This window comes from Bos taurus, chromosome 19, assembly GCF_002263795.3.
Source record: "Bos taurus isolate L1 Dominette 01449 registration number 42190680 breed Hereford chromosome 19, ARS-UCD2.0, whole genome shotgun sequence".
NCBI lineage: Eukaryota > Metazoa > Chordata > Mammalia > Artiodactyla > Bovidae > Bos > Bos taurus.
This window is the reverse complement of record NC_037346.1, coordinates 20,294,207-20,317,664: the sequence shown is the minus strand read 5'-3', so window position 1 is coordinate 20,317,664 and position 23,458 is coordinate 20,294,207. Positions and strand designations below refer to the sequence as shown.

At 46.2% G+C, this 23,458-nt stretch overlaps 1 protein-coding gene across 5 annotated transcripts in view; it reads left to right on the top strand.

Moving 5' to 3' along the window:
- Positions 1-549: 549 nt before the first annotated feature.
- PHF12 (PHD finger protein 12) overlaps positions 550-23,458 on the top strand; it is a 39,917-nt gene continuing 17,008 nt past the window's right edge. Inside the window, exons 1-3 of one of the 5 annotated variants that reach the window (NM_001192131.1) lie at positions 550-1,155; positions 1,799-1,980; positions 22,007-22,079. In NM_001192131.1, the coding sequence (NP_001179060.1) occupies positions 1,090-1,155; positions 1,799-1,980; positions 22,007-22,079 (321 nt within the window). In that variant the 5' untranslated portion in view covers positions 550-1,089. The other 4 variants (XM_024979805.2, XM_059877854.1, XM_024979804.2 and 1 more) reach the window with 4 other exon arrangements.

The window sequence follows — 23,458 nt, the reverse complement described above, 5'->3', positions numbered from 1 at the left end:
GGAACCAAACAGTCCAGTACAACATCCCTAGGAGTACATGCTGTCACCGACAGCCTACCAGCGCCAGCCAACACCACACTTTGCTCCTTTCTGTTCACTCCTGAGGACTCCAAGGGCATGGTAGTCTATAACCCACTACCAAAATGGCGAAAGGAGAAGCATTCTTGTTAGGGCCTTCTGGTGACAATACGCCTGCGCCGGAGTCGACTGTGTTATTGTGGGACGGGAGGGGAGCATCCGCAACACGCCTGCGCGAGACTAGAGTCCTCTTGGTCTACACTCAAACACCAATGGATGAAGAGCCCCGGTGTTCCTGCGGCTGCGCCGTGACCCTTCGGAGCTTTCCCAGGCGCCTGCGCGAGACCACAAGTCCCGCCCTTTCATCGCAGTACGCTGGCGCAGGGCTGAAAGGCGGGGCTTCGACGCTCCAGACGAATGCCAGCGCGGCTGCGCGCCGGGGGGTGCCCCCTCTCTGCGGCTGCGCGGGAGCCCGGCCGCCGGCTGTCACTGCGGTTGCGCGCGGCGAGCGGCGATCCCGGGGCGCCTGCGCGGGTGGCTTTGCGGGCGCTCGCGGTAAGTTTGCGCCAAGTGCGCGGCAGCCGGGACGCAGACGGCGGCGGCGGCGAGAGGCGGAGCCCGGGGACCACCCCCCATCACCCTCCCCGCAGTCACCTCACGTACCACAACCTCACCTAACCTCTCACCCCCCCACCTCCGATCCCCCCAACCCCGGGATGGCAGCGCCCGCCAGCCTTCCCGGCCGGACCAGCGGTCGCCAGCGCCGGCTCTAGCCTGTGGGACTAGGCCCCGCCGAGGCCTGACCCCCCCCCCGAGCCGGGACCCACCGTGCAGCCAGCCGCCGGGCCGGGGCTGAGGGGCCGCTCCCCCCTCACGGCCCGTGGGGAGGACGCTGCCGTCCCGGGGACTGGGGGCCGGGGGGTGGGGGGGAGCCAGGGCGAGGAAGTCGGGACCCGTGTTTGGAAAAAAGAAGAAGGGCCGGGGTCAGGAGCGCCCCCTCCCCCCGCTTCCCCCCTCCCCCCGGGGTTGGGGGGGCCGGAGCAGAGAGCGCCCAGCCCGGGAGGTGGATGAATGTGGGAGAAAATGGAGACCAAGACGATCGTGTACGACTTGGACACGTCGGGGGGGCTGATGGAGGTAAGAGTGGCCCACCTCATCCCCTTCCCCCAGCGCCGGGAGGGAACCTCCGCCCTCCGCCCCACAAAGCCGGCCCTGAGCTCGCAGCGCAAGAGGGCCGGGGGAGGGGGGCTTTTCCTCACCGAGACTCTCCCTCCCATCTTTGCAACTCGGGGGGCTGAGCTCAGCCGCCGAGGACGTTTGCAGCAGTTTCACCTACCCGCCGCCCTCGATTCGCTCTCCCGAAGCGCCAGCCCACTCCATCTCTTTGCACCGGCGGGCCTCCCCACCCCCTTCTTGTCGGCCCCTTTGTGCTTCCCCCAGCACGTCCGGGTACCGGGCTTCAGGCCCTTCCCGAGCCTGGCTTTGGAGTCCCCCACTGTCCATACAAGGAAGTGGCGAGAAGGGAACCGCGCACCCTCTCCCCATCCCCCTACTCTGATCCTCCCCATTTGGAAGAAGCGGTGCTCGTTGTGCGGCAGGAACGCGGTTAGGGTGGGCTCCCCCTGGTTCCGGGGGCTAAGAGGTTCTGGGAGCAGCCTGGATGGGAGGAAGAAGGACAAAAGGGGGGAGAGGGGTGGGTGACGGAGATGCTGCGCCGGGGGGGCGACGGACCGCCCGGGAGCTACGAGTGTGCACACACGCCATTTGTATGTGTGTGCAGCAAATCCAGGCTCTGCTGGCTCCCCCCAAGACGGACGAGGCCGAAAAGCGGAGTCGGAAGCCTGAGAAGGAGCCCCGGAGAAGCGGCAGGGCCACCAACCACGACAGCTGCGATAGCTGCAAAGAAGGTGGGGACCTCCTGTGCTGTGACCACTGCCCGGCCGCCTTCCATCTCCAGTGCTGGTAAGGTCTGGGGACCCCCTCCGGAGCCCCTTGGCGGACCCTTCCCGGCACATTCCTTCACCCGGCCTACCCCTGCTGGCCGAGATAACGGGCGCTTGTAGCCGCTAGCTCTCTGCAGCCGCTGGGGCGAGCGCCTCCCTGCCCCCAGGTGCGGCCCGGATCCGGCCGTTTGAGGGGGAGGAGCAGCCGTAGGTCCGGACCCCGAGGTGGGGGTGGGGAGGAGTGCGGAGAGCCCCATCTGGGATTGGAAGTCGCTGGGGAGCCGGGACGGAGCCGGCGGGGCACGGCCGGCGGTGGCGGGGGAGGAAGGGGAGGAGCTCCGGGCCCTGCGCCGCTCGCCGCCCGCGCGCCTGCCCGCCGCCCTCGGGCTCCTGCCGGGATGGGCTGTCCTCGGGGTGGGTGCGCGGAGCCCTCGGCCGCCGGAGCTGCCCTGGTCCAGGCCTGAGGGACCCGGCACCTGGGCGCTCGCGGTCGTGGAAGAAATCATGGAGGGTGTCTCTGAGTCCGCCTTTGCTCTGCTTCTCTGTTTACAATATGGCGACCCGCCTTTAAATTATATTTTTATTCTCAGCGCCATTTTGGCTGCATATATGATTTGCAGACGTCTCCCGGGGAACGGTGGGGGTAACCTCGGAGTCCTTTCGACGGAAGCCCGTCGGGGGCCGGAGCTGGGGTCTTGCCGCTGGGGTTCCCTTTCTCTCCCGCCGCTTGCCCCTGTTGCCTGTCGGAGCTGCCTGCCTCTTCCCTCCCCTCCCGGCGCTGCCGCCTCTTAGGAAATCGAGCCGGGTTAGACAATTAAAATTGCCCTTGGGCGCCGATTTCACTGCTCCGCGAGGGCATTTTTAAGGAGCGGAGAGCTGGAAAGCCGGGCGCTTTTTCTTACCCCCACTTACTGAACGCAAGGGGAGGGGAGAGATCGAAGAGGGAGGGAGGGACCGGGTTTAGTCGCCCGCTGCTTGATCTTCCTCAGCAGCTCAGCCCAGAACAATCCGACCAAGAAGAGTGTAAACTCCAGCTCCTGCCAGGAGAAATCACCTCGGCCTTCCTCAAAAATCCCACATCTGCGCCGGGACCCCGATCACATCTTGTTCGGATGGCTCTTGTTCTGTTCAGCAACAGTTGACTGAGGCAGATGTTTGCGAGAGGAGATGGCTGGGCCAGAGAGAGCGGGAAAGAGAGGGGCTGTTGCATTTGTTCCCACCAGTTTTGATATTGCCATTTTTAGCCTTCTCTTTAAAAAACAAAACAAAACCATAAAGTGAGGTTTTCCTTAAGCTCTCTATACAGTTCTATTCACATTCCGCCCCTAGGTTGGTGAAATAGTGCCTATTGTGTATTTGTACTAATTGCAGGTTTGGGAACACTTATTAGACAGATGACTGATACTGGGCTAATTAAGTCTGTGGTCAGAAGTTTTGTAGGAAGCTCCCATTACCATTCCCAAAATTCCTTTGCCCAGGAGAGCACCCCATCTTGGCTTGTAATGTTGCAGAGACAAAAATGATTATCCTGGGGGAGCTTTGCTGATGGCTTTAAAATTTTTATTGCTTAGTGACTAAGGCCAGCAGGAAGGGTCTGTGGTTTTTAGCCTTTGCTTCCTATAAGGTGTAAGCCATCTCCTGTCACATTTCCTGTGCTGTTGTTGAGCACAGAAGAGATTTGTACTGAGTGGCATTGTGTTGCTTACCAGTTATTCCCTGTTGCTTTTGTTTGTTTCGTGATTGTGTTCGATACATACTAAGAGTGAATTGTAGACTCCTTGATTTAAAACATGGGTTAATATTTTACCTCTAGAATGAAGTGAATGTTAACCAAGAAGGGTGATTCCCATACTGAGTGAGACTTTTGTAGGCTCTTTATTATCAGTTGTTTAATCAAGCTGAAATTGTTTATTAAAAACCTCAGGCAGGGGGAAAGTGTGCTGTTTTGCCTGAGATTGGGCTTTTAAAGTCTAAAACTTAACTCCTGGATCTTTGCACTAGATGAGTCCAAGTCTTGTCAAGTTGTAACAATTAACAGTTCTAGTTTAGCTGGTAGGAGAGAGGGAGGTGCTTTTCCTTCTGTCTTTTTGAGATTCAGACTGTGCATTTCATTGACTACTTTTTTTTTTAGACCATGAATGGAAACTGGTAATCAGAGATTTGAGAATCCTAGTAAATGAGACAGCCCTTGTTTCACATCTCCAGTTCCCTCTTTGAAGATGCCAGTACTGAATGTAACATTGATGTATCTCAGTAGTTACAAAAATCACAAAACATTGTAGATTTTGGTACAAAGGCAGGAAGCCTTCTTTCAAGTGAGGTTTATCCCACTTTACTGCTTCCTACCCCACGCTCTTTCTAGCCCAGAAGTATTTCTTTAACCGTTTCAACCTGGGTAGTTAGGTCAAGCAGTTAATAGTGTCAGAGAATTTTGATTCCTGAGTGTGCTCGGTAATTTGGCCCATTATCACTTATTTGTGTCATGTGAGAGTGAGGTTAGGAGGTGTGTCTGTTCTCTCTTGCTTCCCTTTTTAACTGGCTAAGACTGGATTATTTACATAAGCATATTACTGTAATGATGATTTTCCTCTTGGACACTGTACAAAAGTGAAGATAGTTTTGCAAACTCTGTAGGTCATAATCGCAGTGCTGCTGTGGGTCTCCATTCCAAGCTCTGGGAGACAAGTCCAATTTCAGTCTCTGGTGTGCCTGACCAGCTTGTCTCACAGTGAACAGGATCTAATAAAAGGCTCCAGAAGTGATTTTAAGCAAACTTTACCTGTTGGACTTAGTGACATGGACATAATCACAGGGGATCTTTCTAAGATAACCTACTGGAGGAATTGACTGCTCCAATAAGCTGTCTTAATTGTCTTGTCTTTTCTCAGAGGCCAGTGCTCTGTATGAGGAACCTTTCTTCCGGATTAGACCGGGAGCCCTGTTTCTGGGTTTTCTCTGATAACCTTCTGGGTGAGGGAATGGATTGTCCTGTGCTCAGAATCCTGGACTCACTGAAGAATTGAACTTGAGGGGCTGATGTCTTCATATTTGTTTAAGTAATAGGGTAATCCATTTTATCCAAGTTTAACTGGTTTATCAGTTATTCAGAGTGGTGGTAAGGGTTACTAAATTTGCCTGTAGAGGACTAGGAAGAGATGTTTTCAAGTGTTCCCTAGTGAACCTGACCTTTATCGTAATTGTTGAGCTTTCTGAAAATACTGATCTCCATGGACTGGTCCCTAAAAATTAGCCTTTAAAAAAAAAAATTAGAAAACTGGCAGAGCTCTAGTTGCAGCTGACCCATCTTTCTGTTTGAGATGGATGGGATTGTTCTCAGGAGCAAAGGGAGTATAGTGAGGCTGACTGGAACCTAAATAGTTCCTTTTGATTGCATTTTGCTGCAGACAGTCTGAGGGACCAGAACGGTCTGGTTGAGAAGTGCATCTCCCTCGCAGACCTCAGCATGGTTGCTTCCCGTCAGACAGATTTCTGTAGCATTTGCCTCCGCATGTTATATTTGGAATTGTTGGCCGGCTTTCCTCTCTCTGGTGTTGGCAGCAAGATCCAAAACGAGGTTTTCGAAGAATGAGAGTAAAAAGGTCTCTGCACAGGCAAAACTAAGCTCAGCTTGGAGTTTTGCATATTTAATTTTCAGTGAGTCATAACAAGAAAGGTTTCGCACACAGTAGAAAACTGCCTTGTAGAAAACCTGTATACTGTTCGAACTTCTAAGGGGCTGATTTTTCTGCTTTTGTTGTCCTTAGAATAGTATCAAGCAAGTGGTGAATTAAAATAGATTTATTTTACTGTTATCTTACAAATCTTTTGTTTCTGACATTCTGAGTGCTCAGAAGCCTGGCACTGAAGAACTGGGGATGACAGCATCTGAACTCCTTCCCTTCTGCCCCCTCATAGTAAAACGATTCAACAGTAAACAGACCTGGGACATCCCTGGAGATCCAGTGCTTAGTATTGCTTCCCCTGCAGGGGATGTGGTTCAGTCCCTGGTGGGGGAACTAATCCCACATGCTGTGCAGAGCCGCTAAAAGATTTCTTTAAAAAACAACTCTAATTTGATTTTATGTTTATTTATTTTTGCATTTGCTGTGTTTTGTTGGAATCTGGATGTGTAGTATTGTTTTTAAATGATCCACTCAGACATTGAGGTTCCACTACCATTTAACTTTAACTCAATTTCAATGTGCATGCTTTGTGAACTTTACTGTTTTTTTAGGTTTATTTTATTTATTTTTACCAAAGGTTTTGTAAACTTAACGTGGGGCTCAAGGGCCAATTCTAATGAAATGAGTGCTATAGTTTGAAGATAACATATAAACACTGTTTAAAAATATAAGGATAATACTTGGGATGAGTTGTTTACTCACAAAATGTCAATCTCCTGCTGTTCTTTAAGGCCCTCAAAGTACTTTACAGATGGGCTCCATTAATATGTTAGGACTGTTTGAGGCCTTTGTAAATGAGTTATGTGGTATTGGGGTTTTTATGTTTGTTTATTTGTTTTTTAACGTGTTTAAATGTGTAGAAGTCATAGTTAGGTACTGCCTTCATTTTAATCTTGGAGGTGAGATTCATCTTGGTCTTTTTAAAATTCTTAATCAAGTGTGTTTCCAAGAGAATTTTTTAAAAGCCAGATCATAAAGGCAAATAAATTATTTAATTTGAGCTGAAAAGGAATTCAAATAGTCACTACTATGTGTTGCATGAAACACTGTTTTTTATTAAGTTCTTGACTAGAAGTAAAGTGGTACTCAGAACGGCTCAGTAAGTTTTCGGGGTTCATCCTTCTAAGATTTGTGAGTACTTCATTCTTTTTTATGGTTGAAAACGGTTCTATGTATGACTACCATATTTTATATATATACACACACACACACCATATTTTTTAAGTCCATTCCATCAGTCGATGGATATTTGAGTTATTTCTTCTTTTTGCTGTTGTGAATAATCATGCTGCAGATACTTGAGTGCAAGCGTTCGCATGGACATCTGTTTTCATTTCTCGTAGGTATATACCCAGGAGTAAAATCTCTAGGTCATATGGTAACTCTTACATTTAACCTGTGAGGAACTGGCAGACTATTTTCCCCAGGGGCTGCATCATTTTGCATTGCCATCAGCACTGTGTGAGCACTCCAGTTTCCTTACGTCCTTTTCAGTGCTAGCTATTACTTGTCTTCTTGATTAAAGCCATCTTATGGGTATGACATGCTCTCTCACTGTGGTTTTGATTTGCATTTGCCTGATGGCTGACGATATTGAACATCTTTTCGTGTGCTTCTTGATCATTTGTATATTTTCTTGGAAAAATGTCTATTCAGATCCTTTGATATTAATTGGGTTGTTTGTATTTTTATTATTGAGTTGTAAGAGTTCTTACATGTTCTAGATACAAGTCCTTTGTCAGATACATGACTTGCGAGTATTTTCTCCCATTCTATGGGTTGTCTTTTCACTCCCTCTATCTTCTTATTTTTTAATTTTTACTCTTACCTAGTAAAAGATGGTAGATTTAAGCACACTTTAATGTCTTTGCCTATGTTGTCTATGTTGAGACAGTAAGTAAAGGATTTTTCTTCATGAACTCAGAATGATGTGTCTCAGTAGAGGGAACCTTATAATGATTTGGTGTGCTGCTATTTCAGCTTTTCTGGGTGACCACTCTTAACAAAAAAGTAAAGCTAGAAGTTACCATGGAGGATGTATAAAAAAAAATCCACCACCTGTCTCCCACCAGCCACAATAGAAAATTTCTGTGTACAGGCACTTCTCATACATGGAGGGCCCTGGTTTAAGGAGGAAGATTTTAATCACCTCAGTTTGATAGGTAACAGCCTTGGGGTGGACATAACTGTAGATGAATTAGTGAGCTTTTTGATCCCAGTTAACAAGAACAAAAAGTTTGTTCGAACATTGCAGTGAACTCCTCACCTGTTTATATGTATCTTTATATCTAACCCCAGATAGCACTAAATAGGGAGACAGCACAAAGAGACTATTTGCTTGAAGGTTTTATGTAGGTTATAAAAGAAACCAAGAGGGTTTTTTTTGTTTTTTTGTTTTGGTACCCTAGATATGCAGGTGTCCTGCTTCTTAACAGAAACGGGTATATTTTTTCTTCTATAAGTTGCTAGCACAATAGTAAATAGATGAAGTTGATTGTTGTTTGTTTTGGGTTCTGGGTAAGAGTTTTAAAATCCATCTCTGGGCTTTCGTGTCCCACCCCCAGCACATAAACAGCAATTCCTTGGGTGTGTAGCTAAGCAGGCCAACCTGGTAGAAAATTCTGGTGAGGTTATGATGGCATTTACTATGATAATGCCGCACAGGCTCCTGGAAATGCATTCTAGTTTTAAAGTGCCAGAGTTTTAAGTAATTAGAGCAGGGGGGAAAAAGTTTGTCTTCCCTCCTCCACTGCTCTTTCTTTGACTTAAAACCCCTAGGGAGTACAGCATGGGCCAGCTGCATTGCCATTCAATGAGTGACATTTCTGAGAGCACCTCTGCATAATGCTAGCCTCCCAGGAGACAGGACAGGAGTACAGCTGTCCCTCTGCCAATTTCCTGCAAGAGGAGGACATTGTATTCAGTGCAAGTCCTAGACCAAATTTCAAAAAGGCACTTTGGTGTTGCACATTTGTCACTGTGCCCAGGCCGCATGCACAGGTCACTAGCTGACTGCCTTTCCCATGACTCAAGAACAGTTAAGAAGAATAAGAAGGTGACTCCTTTTTCTGCCTGCCATTTCCAGATATCAAATTCCTCATCCTTTAAGCCTTAATTTTTTTCTAAATCTAATCTCAACAAATAAGAATAAAGATGAAGTCTTTTTTTTTTTTTGTCTTTTTTGTTCTTTTTTCTAAAGATGAAGTTTTGTATGGGAGGCAAAAGACACTGAGAGGTGTATTGGACCACTGATAAAAGGAGAAATCGTTGATTTGACCCATCAGCGAAAAGGGGCTTGGCCATTACACACAGCTCTTGTTGAATTCACAATAAGCAAATTCCAGGTATACCTTGCAGATTGATGACATTTTCTAAGTAATGAAAAAGTTGACTCACTCTTTCAAAGAACTACACTCCTTTTCCTTTTGCAATCCTATACTCAGTGCTCACTAAACTAGTTAAAAGCCAGAGACTGACCCATCTCCTCTGCTCACTGTTGCATAATACTTAGTGGTGTCACAAATGAAAGACGTGCAATGATAAACACTGGTTGGGTAACAGAAATGATGTCTGGGTTCTTCGAAGCGGATGGTACCTTTGTTAACATAAACACGGTGACCGTTCCTTTCTCCCTAATTACGTTTGCTTTCCTATGTATTAGTAGCTTGGGTGTTTAATCCTTGCCCTTCCCCTGTTTTCTGACAAATTATCCAGGGTATCTCCCAGGAAATGTTTCCTGGTCTTGAAAGGACAAAAGCCTTAGTTACAGGGTAGAGTGTGTCAACGCCTGAACCTAACGTTGGTCTCTCTCAGTGCTTTGGGCTTGTATAAGGCTCTTTTTGAAGTAAACTCAAGTGAGCAGGAGAGGGGCCTTCCCAGGTGGCTCAGTGGTAAAGAATCCGCCTGCCAGTGCAGGAGATGCAAGAGATGGAGGTTTGATCCCTGGGTGGGGAAGATCGGCTAGAGAAGAAAATGGCAACCCACTCCAGTATTCTCACCTGGGAAGTCCCATGGACAGAGGAGCCTCGCGGGCTACAGTCCATGGGGTCGCAAAGAGTTGGACACGTCTGAACACAGCACAGCACAAAACAGGAGAGGATCTGTGGGATTTGAATTTATCCATAGGCCAAAGACATCACTGTACCTCCAGGCCAGGCAGGAGTGGGGGTACCTCAGAATTGCTAGCAAGGTTAAATTCCAGGCAGCACCAATGATTTTACAGGCTTTTATCCAGCTGTGATCCTCAGAAGGATGCTGGGTATTTGTTCCCCTGTCTGCATTTGTGCAAAGAACAGAGCAGAAAAGCCAATGAAATGCATGGAACTTTGAGTGAGTTTAGAGAAGTCTCTGCATTACAAATTTGGGCAGTGTGGAGCTACTCCTGTTCTTTCTACCAGCCATGGGCTCGTGCGATGAGCTGGAAGCTTTTTAATTCCCATGTTCACTAACTGTCAAGAGTTCTGATTCCTGGTTTTAACCGAGCTCTGGAAACACTAAGGAGAAACTCTACGGTGAACTTTCTCCATGAACAATCAACTGTTATTGGTCAAAATACATTGTGAAAATTTTACTACGTGAATCTCATTAAATGTGTCTGAGCCTGTAATATTCCATAGTTCTGTACCTGGGTTGGCCATATTTAACTTTGCTTGACCTTGCTTACCATTTTTATGAAAGACCATCTTAAATGTAGGGAGAATTCTGTCACTAATTTTGACCTTTATTGATGCTGATATTGACATTGTTTTGCTCTATTATCTGTGTCTTGCTTTATTCCTCCTTGGTAGTCCTCTCAGTTTTGCCTGGCAGAGATGACACTTAGTCATCTAACTCAAGGTAATTCTGACACCTGACTCCATGATATCAGACATCTTTGACTTTGAGCTGCAGTTTGTGGCATTGAAGTAAGAAAAATGTCTGCTGGTTATTTAAGTCACAGGAAAGAACTCCTGTCCAGGGCCTGTATGCTTGCTGCATGCAGGCTTTCCCCAAGTCTTACCATTTGTGTGCACACTTTCAGGCCTTTAGGGTGATTGTTCTTTGGTGGGGGACCATGTGAGAGAACAGTGGGCAGAAAGGAAGAATCATGGCGCTGTCTCTGACAAGTGTGTTTAGCTCCTAAATAGGTCACCAGGGGTATAACTGGAAGGCTTCAGAAGCCCAAGTCAGCACTTAGCTGTGGCATCAAACCACGACAGCACAGTCTGACAGCATGCCCAGGAGATTACTTCAGCAGGGCAGGGCGGGGAGCTTTGAGGTTTCTAAGTGAACTTGGGGGAGGGGCGAGCGGCAGAGTCAAAGACTAGGGGAATAAGTCCTGTGCTGTTTTGGCCCAAATGGTAGCTTTATGCCTCCTCCTTCCCTTTTTTTTTTTTTAAAGAAGACCCTGTCAGAGGAGAGTAAATGAAGCAGAAATCCTTCTTGGGGAAGAGCAGCTGGGCCATGGGTAGAAACCTGCTCTCCACATTTAGCTGGATTCAAATAGTTGGTCTCCCTACATCTAAGGTGTTACACTGGTTTTCATTTTCCCAACCTTTATAGAATTTTAGGCCCAGTATTTGTAAGATGTGAACTGTTCCAGATTCCCTGAGCTGTGTTCACAAGGAGAGTGTGGCCTGGCTATTTCCTTACTCTTGGCCGTCCACTGAAATTTGACCACAAAACAGTACCCAGTACCTCGGAGACTTTTAGTCTTTGTTTTCCATACCTCGGAGACTTTTATGGAATACACAGTTAAAATTGTTCTACTTTCCCATGGAATGTTCCCTGAGACCATTAAAAAGTGACTGTTGAGGCCAGAATATCGACTCTTTTCTAAAACAAGTGGACTCCAGCATCCATCATTAGGTGAATGAATGAAGCCCATTTTTAAAATGTTTGCAGCCAGCTCATTTTCCATTGTGGAGAAGCCAGGATCGCAAGAACAGCCACGCCAGTGATAGATCAGGTCCTGTGGCACCGGGCTCGGCTGGTAGAGAAGTTAGCAGAGGCGAACCCCTGGTATAAGTGCCGGTGGTCTTCCCCGCCTCCTCCTTGCCCTGCACTACTTGTAATCCTCTTCTCCAGGTGTCCTTCACTGGGAGGACGGCCAATGAAGCTCTACATAGAAGGCAATAAAATTGGGGGGCACAGTCAGCTAGTTTGAAAGGATTATATGCCTGTGGAAGTGACGCAACTAGCTAAGTTTCTCAATGGGGCATTTGTAATGGCCTGGCACTGCACTGGCCTCCTTGTTAACACAGCCACTGAGGCTCTGCATGAAAAACCAGCAGTGCGTGTACTTTTTATGTACTTCGTGGCATTCGCTGTATTTGAGTCAGTAGCTGGGATAAAGGAGAGGAAGAAATAAGGTTCAGGGACCCCATGAACTTCTCTTCACTTTCATCTCTTCAGTATCCTTCAGTGTGACCATCTTTCCTGCCTTTGAAAGGTAGGCCATCCGTGAAGGGAAAAGCTAATGCCCGCACAAGTGTCCAGGGGACGCTTACTATTTCTTCTGACATTTAAATTTCATTAAGTTTTGTTCCTTCAAGACACAGACCAGTAAATTGAGAAATGATTAATACAGCTTTTAATTTAAACAGATGTTTTTAAATTAAACTTGAACCGTCACCTCTTAGCTTTTCCAGGACAGAAACTGATTTCAGTTTATGAAAGGCTTGTTTCTTATGCGGGTAGATGCCTTTGTAGATCAAGATGGCTGCTGGGAGGCTGAGACACGGCTATGGTCCTGTCAGCGATCCCGTTTTGACTAGTACCGACACATTTCCTGAGCTGGCCAAGAGCAGCAGGGCCAGTCAGAGAGAAGAGGCCTGTTCTGAGCATGTATTGTCTTCAGCAGTCGGTCTTGCACAATGCCGTTAAATATAAATGCAGGATTTTTATCTGGTAGTGGACCTCACGTGGATGGATGAGACCCGTGAACTGTGAAATTAAAAATCAGAACCGCTCAGTGCTATTGTTTGCTGGCTGAACACCCCCCCACCACCACCACCCCAAAAAGGGGAGGGGACATAGATGATGGGGAAGGGGGCTGCAGGCAGTGAAATCTTTCTTAGTCTGATATTTTATTTCAACTGAAATGACCATTTGTGGGGCTGGAGAGCTTCTGATTCTTGGAGAATGATGGGTTCTGACAGGAGGGACCCTAACCAGTTCATTTGACTGACCTCTTTTAGAAGAGAACCGAGTGGAAGGCTGTTGGTGTATTGTGTACAGAAAGGCTGTTCGAACAGTGTTCCTGTGTGTATTACATAGAATATTTTGACAGTCCAGGGAGAGAAAATGGAGTGTGTTCTTTTTTAAGTATTTCTTCATCCACCTGCTTCCTTTTGTCTTAAGACATACACCAAAGCTTTTAATTTGGTTAGGTGATATTTTCATGTCTCTCCGACTGCCTTTGGTTCAAGTTTTAAAATGTCAGTGTCACTTAGCTGAATGGACATTTGCAAGCCATACATCAGAAACAGCATATTAAAAAAAAAAAAAGTCCAGAGCCCTATACCATTTTTATCTGCATGTTGTGATGCGAAAAAAGAGATCTCTGAAATAAAAGGCAGTCTTTCTGCTTCCTTGTCTCCCTTCACCTCTCCCCTCCTCCCTTTGTTCTCTCGATCCCCTCCCCCTCTCCCTTCCAGTTCTATATTGAAAAACTGCTTGTGCTGGATGGATAATTAGCGCAGAGCTATGGAGCAACAGGTCCCGCTGGTAGCGACTAAATCTGAAGTAAATGTTAATGTTGGGCAGGTTCACATGTATTAATAGGCGAAGGAGAGGAGTGAGGTTAGACTGGGATCAACCGCACTGGTATATGACTTGAAATAGATCCTCTTAATTAGAGAGCCAAGAACCATGACAACTACCAACGTCTTCCACCTGCAGTGGTGAGCTGCTGCCTCATTAGTGAATGAAAGAGACATTCTAAATTAAAACCGGGCTTCTTCCATCCTTTAGCTGTAAGTTGGGATCATCTGTCTCTGGACTTTGAATCTTTGACCCAGCGCAGGCATTACAGTTAGCTGAGGGGTGTATGTCTGTGGTTTTCTCAATAGACCAATCTAGACACCCTCTTCAGCAACAGAGGCACATCATTTGATTTGTTGGTGGGAGTTCAGATGTTAGAGTCCTGCAGCAGAGGTTTAGGAGTGTTTGCTTGAAATAATTAATGTCTTTGACAAGCTTTTTTTTTTTTTTTTTTTAATTTTTGGCTGTGTTGGGTCTTCGTTGTTGCACATGGACTTCCTCTAGTTGCAGTGCACAGGCTTCTCACTGTGGTAGCTTTTCTTGTTGCAGAGCCCGGGCTCCAGGCACGTGGGCTTCAGTAGTTGTCCACACAGGCTTACTTTTCCCAGACCAGGGATCAAACTGGTGTCCCCTGCATTGCATGGCAGATTCTTAACCACTGGACTGCCAGGGAAGCCCCTTTGACCAGCTTTTTAATTGGTTTGTGTGTAGATGTTACTGTTAACAGTTTATAGGCCCTCTCAGGCCTCACAGAGAGCTACTCTGTGAGATGCATATCCTTCAGTTGTACACTTTCTGAAGATTGAGAGCTCCATTGCTGTGAAGTATTTTATAGCTTACAATGTCTTCAAGATCAGGTAGTGGTTAAAATAAATAGCAAGTTGAGGAGCGGTGAACAGTCACTCTCTGGCCAGTAATTGCTTTTAAACAAACGATCTGGAAGGAAACATCCATAGCTGTGAAGATGGGAAGATATTCTGTAAGAGCGCCACGCTCCCAGGACACCCTTCTGTCCTGGGGAGAAGGTGCCTGTCTTCTAGCACTGTGGGGCATATTCTTTGAAGCCAGAAAATAAAATAAAGATCCTTGGCCTGTTGTCTAAAGAGCTGCCAGTTTTCCAAGACAAGCCAGCTCACGTACAGAACACGACTTTTCTGGGGCTCACCTTTCTTCCCAGGACTTAGTTCTCAGAAGGAACCTAAACGTGGTTGGTGGACCACTGTATGCTTGGTGGACTTCAGTCTCTGTTCCCAGGGAAATGTCTCCACTCCCAGAACCTTCCTTTATCAGGTAGGTTGTCGCAATACCGAAATACACCTTCTTCTTCTAAGACTATAGTCTCGGGACTTCCCAGGCAGTCCAGTGGTTAAGACTCTGTGCTACTATCTCAGGGGGCATGAGTTCGATCCCTGGTCAGGAAACTAAGATCCCACATGATTCCGGGCATGGCCAAAACATAAAAAAATAGTCTTCTCATGAACACCTCAAGATCCTTAACTTCATCATCTCTAGAAGATCACTGGCTTAATTACCATTTGCTGAATAGCAGTTGTTGAGATATAGAAAGAATCAGGGAAGGGCCACTGTCACCTTCAGGTACCAAAAGACCAAACTTCTGAGGCTCTGGGTTGTCTGGGATCCATGAATAGTTGAGTCTTACATAGGTCTATATGCCAAGAAGCAGTTTGTAGTTGATTGTTCTTTTCACATTGCCTCTCGACTGTGATCCCTGAGAGCAAGGACCGTTTCTGAAATCTTGCCACTTAGTACATTGCTTAGCATAACGTGGGAGGGGGAGGTGTGGGTGGATGTGAGAGAGTTCAGTCATGTCCAACTCTTTGTGGCCCCGTGAACTGTATGTAGCCCACCAGGCTCCTCTGTCCATGGAATTTTCCAGGCAAGAATACCAGAGTGGGTTGTCATTTCCTCCTCCAGGGGATCTTCCCGACCCAGGGATGGAACATGTGTCTCTTGCGTCTCCTGCATTGGCAGGTGGATTCTTTATCACTGCACTGCCTGGGAAGCATAGTGTCCAGTAATACTTGAGTAGATGAATGACTCTGGTCTTCTCTGCCTAGAGGCTGAGCTTCTTGACGGGGTAGGTCATAACTGGTTTGCTTTGTGTCCTTCCTACAGCATGGTACCTCCAGAGTGGCATTGGTTAGGAAGCAGTGGAAACTCAGTAAATGAAGACTAATGGAGAGGGAAATGCTTGACCTTATGGTTGAGGAAGTTACCGTGATGGATATTCCATTGTGTTCCCCAGAAATAAGAGAACTCGCAAAGGTTCTTTAAAAACAGATTGGGCTCAAGATTTGGAAGAACCAGGAAGCTGATTTTGGTTCTCATTCTGCTGCTTTCTGACTCCATAGCTTTAGATAAATGAGTTTGGAGATACCTGTATGATGGGAGTAAGAATTTTCACAGTTTGATGGTGAAAATCAAATAAGAACATCTGTGAAAACACTTTGTGAACCGTAATACAGTAGATGTAAAATGAGATTATCACTCTGCTGTTTCTAAGCGTAGTGATGAGGAAGCACATTGATGTCTTTACAAGCGGCACTGGCTGACGGTAGTGTTTTTATGGTTTTTACTGCTGAGCAGCAGAAACTTTGATAATTTCAGCATCCTGACTTTAACTTTTAATCATATTCTTCTGTAGAGGATGGCCTTCATCACCCTGTCTTCATTGATATACAGGATTGAGAGGGAGCTGGGATGGAACCATGTTCTTCTTGACAGGCATATTATGATTTAAAGACTTTGGCATGCATATAATTGTTTTGAAGTTGCATGCTTAACTTGTGAGAACACTGTTCTAATGAGGGAAGCAGCTTTAAGATGGGTGGATGAGGCAGGGGAGTCCTCAGGATGTGTGTGTGAGCAACCCCGAGGCTGCAGAATCTCCTTTCTCCCTGGAATCCTTTCTCTGTTGGCAGTGTTTCTGATACAGAGCAAAACCAGTCTGCTTGCAGAACAGCATCTTCAGAACTAGTTTCTAAGCTCATTCAGTTCAGTTCAGTTCAGTCGCTCAGTCGTGTCCAACTGTTTGCAACCCCATGAATCGCAGCACGCCAGGCCTCCCTGTCCATCACCAACTCCCGGAGTTCACTCAAACTCACGTCCATCGAGTCGGTGATGCCATCCAGCCATCTCATCCTCTGTCGTCCCCTTCTCCTCCTGCCCCCAATCCCTCCCAGCATCAGAGTCTTTTCCAATGAGTCAACTCTTCACATGAGGTGGCCAAAGTACTGGAGTTTCAGCTTTAGCATCATTCCTTCCAAAGAAATCCCAGGGCTGATCTCCTTTAGGATGGACTGGTTGGATCTCCTTGCAGTCCAAGGGACTCTCAAGAGTCTTCTCCAACACCAGAGTTCAAAAGCATCATTTCTTTGGCGCTCAGCTTTCTTCACAGTCCAACTCTCACATCCGTACATGACTACTGGAAAAACCATGGCCTTGACTAGGTGGACCTTTGTTGGCAAAGTAATGTCTCTGCTTTTCAATATGCTATCTAGGTTGGTCATAACTTTCCTTCCAAGGAGTAAGCATCTTTTAATTTCATGGCTGCAGTCACCATCCGCAGTGATTTTGGAGGCCAAAAAAATAAAGTCTTACACTGTTTCCACTGTTTCCCCATCTATTTGCCATGAAGTGATGGGACCAGATGCCATGATCTTCGTTTTCTGAATGTTGAGCTTTAAGCCAACTTTCTCACCCTCCACTTTCACTTTCATCAAGAGGCTTTTTAGTTCCTCTTCACTTTCTGCCATAAGGGTGGTGTCATCTGCATATCTGAGGTTATTGATATTTCTCCCGGCAGTCTTGATTCCAGCTTGTGCTTCTTCCAGCCCAGCGTTTCTCATGATGTAGTCTACATATAAGTTAAATAAGCATGGTGACAATATACAGCCTTAACGTACTCCTTTTCCTATTTAGAACCAGTCTGTTGTTCCATGTCCAGTTCTAAGTTGCTTCCTGACCTGCATATAGGTTTCTCAAGAGGCAGGTCAGGTGGTCTGGTATTCCCATCTCTTTCAGAATTTTCCACAGTTTATTGTGATCCACGCAGTCAAAGGCTTACCCTACTCCAATGGCAGCCTGTCTTTTGTTGACCCATTTCATGAATCTTTGTGTAGATGTCTGAGTTGAAAAACTGCCTTCTAAGGACTTCCCTGGCTGTCCAGTGGTTAAGACTCCACATTTCCAGTGCAGAGGGCACAGATTCGATCCCCGGTCAGGGAGCTAAAGATCCTACATGCCATGTGGCATGGCCCAAAAAAAAAAAAGCTTTTTATAAAAACTGCCTTCCAAATAGCTTGAAAGGAATTGCTCAAAGCAAAGAGGAAAGAATCATCATCATGAGAAAGCTTGGTGGGTGATTCCTGTTTTCCAGCCACGACTCTGATGGTCATTTTCGAGAAACATAGAACTTCCTTCCCTATTCATCCCTTCTCAGAAATTACTGCCTTCTCTCGAGATACCATATTTTCAAATTTATTTCAAGATGCATATTCTGCCTCTAAGAAAGCAGCAAGGCGTCACTTTTTAAAATGTCTGTGTTCATCCTGGAGACAACACTCTGACTTTCCTGCACGACTCCCTGAACTTGCAGCCCTCATCCCACACTTCAGGGCAGACAAGAGGAGCCCATGGCCATAATCTAGGATTCTGAGAAATGTTCTTAAGCATGATATCTCTAAAAGTGATCCTTTAGAAGCCAACCAGGAGCTACTTTTGAGAGCTGCTTAGTATGGATTTTAAGCATTTTACCCCTGTGTTAAGAAAGATAAATTGTTTAAAGAGGATTTAAGTAGGGTGTTTCTGTATGAAGTTTAGGCTTGCAGGTATGGACTTTGATTCTGCTATCTTCTTATTTCGTGACAGAAAACATAAGTAATTTCACGTGTAATTTAACCACCAAAATAAGTCAACCACATTGCCTCATCTCATGACTTTGGCCAGGGGGCAGTTACATTCACTCTTAGAAGCCCATTCATTTTGTGCTCCCCTGTTCTTTAAAGCCTTATTGTGTACCTGCTGTGTGCCAGGCATTATGCAGAGTATGGAAATACAAAGGTAAATGAGGCAGAGAGCAGGATTCGGGTCCTTGAGAGTTCAGTGTATAGTGTGGCCCAGAAGTGCCATAGAGGATCGCGGGCTGTCAGAGGAGACTTCCTGGTGATGATGCCTGACTTGAGCTCCAGAAAATGAGGAGCTCACCAGATGAAGGACTGGAGGGAGGCTCAGCTTTTGTGGTTGTGGGTAGCAGCTCTGGCATGAGCAGAGACACAGGGTTGAGAAACAGTGTGGACTGTGTAGGGAGCCACCAGACTAATAGAGCTGGGGAAGGGGCAGATTCCTGGCCTGCAGTACTGAGGAGCTTGAACTTTATCCTTTTGGGGTGAGGGCGATATGGAAGGGCTTTTAATTAGGAGACTGACATGATCAGAATTGTGGCAGAATTATTTTGCCAGCAGGGTTAGACATAGATTGAGAAAGGCAGGAAGAGCAGCCGGGGGGGGCATTCACATCTTGGTAAAAACATCTAAGCCACTGCCACCTTGCCTCACCCTTCCCTGCTACATGTTTGGTATAGGTTATCTTGATACAAAACACGAAGCCAGTAGGCAGATGAAAAGAAATGATGAAAAACAGAATCAGAAATGACAGCTCTTTCAGGGTTAATTTTAATATGACAGCTGCTGAAGCATAGCAGAGTCTGTAGGCCTTTGCAGATTACACACATGCATTTCATTAGTTTGGATATGGCCTGTGAGGAATATACTGGAGAGAACTAGGGGAGACTTTACCGGTGACAGTCGTGTGTGGTCCTCTAGGGCGTGCAGGCCTGTCCCAGTAGGCCAGCGTGCCTCCTGCTTTCTGCTTCCTGCCAAGGATCCTCCTGAGATTCCACCAGGGAGACTGAATAGGAAGCAGTGAGCTGTGAGGGCTTGCTGGACATCCTGACACGTGTGCCTAGGGCTCTGGGGATGTGTTGACAAAGCAGGAGCTAGGAAAATTTGTCAAGCTAAGTGCCATTTAGGTAGAAAGGGTAAAGCAGCCTAGCATTAAGGCCTAGGACTTAAGGAAGAGTCCTTATATATCCATAGCCTAAATATATATAGTAATTTGTTTTTAGCATTTTTCATATATTATGAAAAAAAAAGTCCTCCACACCATTCCAAGTTGGTGAATTCCAGGAACCAAATGTAGGAATTTCTTAAGCATAAATGTAACCTTATTCTATATAGCAGTTTTCAAACTTGGGTGTTGAGCAGAATCACCTGGAGAGCTGGTTAAACACACATTGCTGAGGCTGTCTCAGAATTTCTAATTCAGTAAGCCTGGAGTGAGGGCTCAGAATTTGTGTTTAATTTTTTAATTGAATTATAGTTAATTTACAATGTTGTGTTTCAAGTGTATGCAAAGTGATTCAGGTATACATACATACACACACAGAGGTTCTTTTTCATTATAGAGTATTGCAGGATACTGAGCATAGTTCCCGTCACCATACAGTAGATCCTTGCTGTTTACCTACTTTATATTTAGCAGTGTATGTATGTTAATCACAAATCTTAATTTACCTTCCCCCACCCTACCCTCCTCCACTGCTATCTCCTATGGTAACCAAAAATTTGCTTTCTATGTCTGCAAGTATTTTTTCTAAGTAAGTTATTTGTATCATTTTTTAGATTCCACATGTAAGTGATAAATGATGATTTGTCTTTCTCTGACTTGCTTCACTGAGCTGCAAGTGGTGGTTCACTCTTTACGGCTGAGTAATGTTCCACTGTATATGTGTACCATGTCTTCCTTACACATTCATCTGTCGATGAACATTTAGCTTGCTTCTATATCTTGGTTATGGTAGATAGCACTACTGTGAACATTGGGGAGCATGTATCTTTTTGGACAGAATTTTTATTTGTAGTAAGTTCCCAGATGATGCTGATGCTGCTTGTCTGGAGACCACACTTTGGGATCCACTGCTGTAGAGACATTATAAATGTGACCCTCCTAAGAATTTACTAAAGTTTCATATGATTCTTATAAACCTTAATGGAAATCAGTGATCTGGAGAATCGGTAAGACCAGCCCTCCACAGCTATAATTTTGATTCAGTATTGACTTACTGAGTGACTACTGTTTATGCAGCCTCTCTATTGTAAAGATACAAAGAGGGAAGGAGATCCAGTCCTTGTCTTGATTCCTCTGATAAAAGAAGTAAGAGAATTGTCATACAAGGGAAGGCATAAGAAGGACGTTTTAGTAGTCTGGGAAGAGCGCATGGAGGAGTTGTGTGCTCAGTTACCTATCACTGGTAACAAACTTCCCCAAAACTCAGTGGCTTAAAACAGACCCTAGTTATTATCACCCACAAATCTGCATGTTGACTAGGCTCAGCTGGGTGGTTTTTCTGTTCAGTTGTTATCTGGGACTGTGGTTATTTGGAGGCTCAGCTGAGTTGGCATGATCCAGGATGACTCAGTCATGTAGCAATAGTCGGTGCTGGCTGTTGACTTGGAGCTGATTGGAGTGCCTGAAGTCTCCTCTGTGTGACCTCTCAGCATGAGAGCAAGGCTCTGAGATGGAATATTCCAAGCGTGTAAAAATGGAATCTACAGGGCTCTTCAGACGCAGCCATGGAAGTTCCTACATTGTCACCTCTGCTGCATTCTGTTGGTCAGAACAAGTCACAAGAGAGAATGCCTCAGTGATCCAGTGGTTAGGACTCCACACTTTACTGTTGAGGGCATGGGTTCAATCCCTGCCCTAGTTGGGGAACTGGGATCCCGCAAGCTGTGAGGCATGGTCAGAAAAAGACAGGCAATTCGAGAGGAAGGAAATGGACTACTTCTGGGTGGAAGGGTAGCAGAGAATTTGTAGCTGTCTTTCATCTACTATAGGCTGATTGAGGCAGGCCCTACAGGGTGAATAGAGTTTCGATAGGCGCAGCTTTCAGGGGGAAGAATTTTAGAGGAAGAAATAGCAAGTCTTCAGTTTAACTAGGGGGGAAAGTTCCCAAAAGGGGCCTGGGAAGATGGAAGAGGACCCTGTGACAGACGGCTTTGAACAGCAGGTGGAATATCGTGGACTTCCACTGGCCAACTTTGAAAAGGCTGTGGAGAACCTCTCTCCCCGTGATTTTATTAGCATGGTGCAGAGTTTAGAAATGACTTGAATACTCCAGACCAGTTCATTATATCTTTCATTGTCAGTCCAGTGTTCGTAGCTCTGGGTTTGGCATCTCTTTCTAAGATGTGGGAAGGGACGCTCACTCCTTCAGTTCAGTTGCTTAGTCGTGTCCGACTCTTTGTGACCCCATGAATCGCAGCACGCCAGGCCTCCCTGTCCATCGCCAACTCCCAGAGTTCACTCAGACTCACGTCCATCGAGTCAGTGATGCCATCCAGCCATCTCATCCTCTGTCGTCCCCGCTCACTCCTTAGGTTACTGTAAATGGGGCCAAGTAAACATTTTGAAGGATAAGAGATGTATAACTGCAGAATACAAGTTGAGCACCATGCGGCTTTGCGTCAGACCTAGTTAGGCTTGTTGCCGCTGCAGTGGTGGGTTAGTCACTTAGTCTTGCCCTTGTCTTTCCCGCAGCAATCCTCCACTGAGTGAAGAGATGTTGCCTCCTGGGGAGTGGATGTGTCACCGGTGCACTGTTCGCCGAAAGGTAAGAATGCTGCTTTCGGAAGGCTTTGCTCCAAATGCCAGATCTAGACCACTGATAATGAGAGCTAAGGCGGCCTGGTCCTGAAGGCATTTTCGTCCCTTCTTCTTATCTCTTCCACCCCTGAATCACCCTCACACGCCCCATGATACTGTTTAGAATCCGGTAAGGCCTAAAATCCAAACATGGGCTGTTGAAATGGGCTGAAGAGCTGTGTTAATTTACTGAGACATGTTCATTCACTAGTGACAGGAGTGGTCTGATCTCCTTGTAGACCTCTTGATAACTGGCCTGAACATAGTGGCAGCTGTATCCATGGCAAAAGGGGCTGAAGAAGGCTGGCCCTGCAGCTTGATAGAAAAAGGATTCCCCTCACCTCGAGGCAAATAAGTCACTGGTCTCCAGAGGCTTGGCCAGGTGTGGGGGGTGGAGAACATTTTGACCCACTTGGACCCCAGGTTGTCCAACCTCTCTTCAGCTTCCCTTCCCTCAGCTTTGATAATTCAGTACTGGCTTTGAGAACATAATTTTCTATGTTGAGAACTTCTGTGGGGTTCAAAAGCTAAATGCTCCCTTATCAGAAAAGGAAGTAAGTGTGCTTCCACCCAGATAGCGAGACCCAATCCTCAAATTACAGGCTGTGGATTAGAATTTGTGTGTGGATTGTAAACCATTCCCTGCCCTACCCCCGCGCTAATCACACACCAAGCAACTGTCCTTTGTTGTGACATCACATCTTTTCCTGGCCCCTCAACATGATGTCAGAATGAATGATGACTTCCTTTGTTGCAGAAACAGGATGAGATGATTCAGAGATTGTGGTTTATGTGTGTAACAGTTTTTAACCTTTAAGAAGAAAGTTAACAATTAGGCGGACACTTTTTCAATGTGTGCATAGAGTTCCTATTAAAAAGTAAGCCAAGGCCAAGTCAGCCACCCTACCAGAGCAGTGGTTTGATTTCTCTTGATGTCCACAAAGCAGGTGTCCTCCAGCTTGTCCTGTTCCCAGGATCTCTGCCTGTGTGTCCCCAGCTAGATTAGAGTGGGGCTAGTTAGAAACATCTGTTAGCCAAGAGGCCATTCAGAAACTTGCCACTCAAAGAAATTGAACTGGACAGGTTTGGGAACTACTGTGGCAGAAGAGACAAAGCCAGGAAAAGGGGGTGAAGAAGAGGAGCTAACATTGTTTGGGCGCTCATCATAGCTGGCTGTTCTACACGTGTTTCATTAATCCATACAGCCCATAGGAGTGCAGGTGCTATTGTCTCCATTTTTAGAAGGAAGAAACTGAGGTTCACAAGTGTAGAACTTAACCAAGTACTCAAAAGGATTGACTGAACCAAGTTTTGAACCCAAAACTTTCTGACTCCAAACTCTATTAC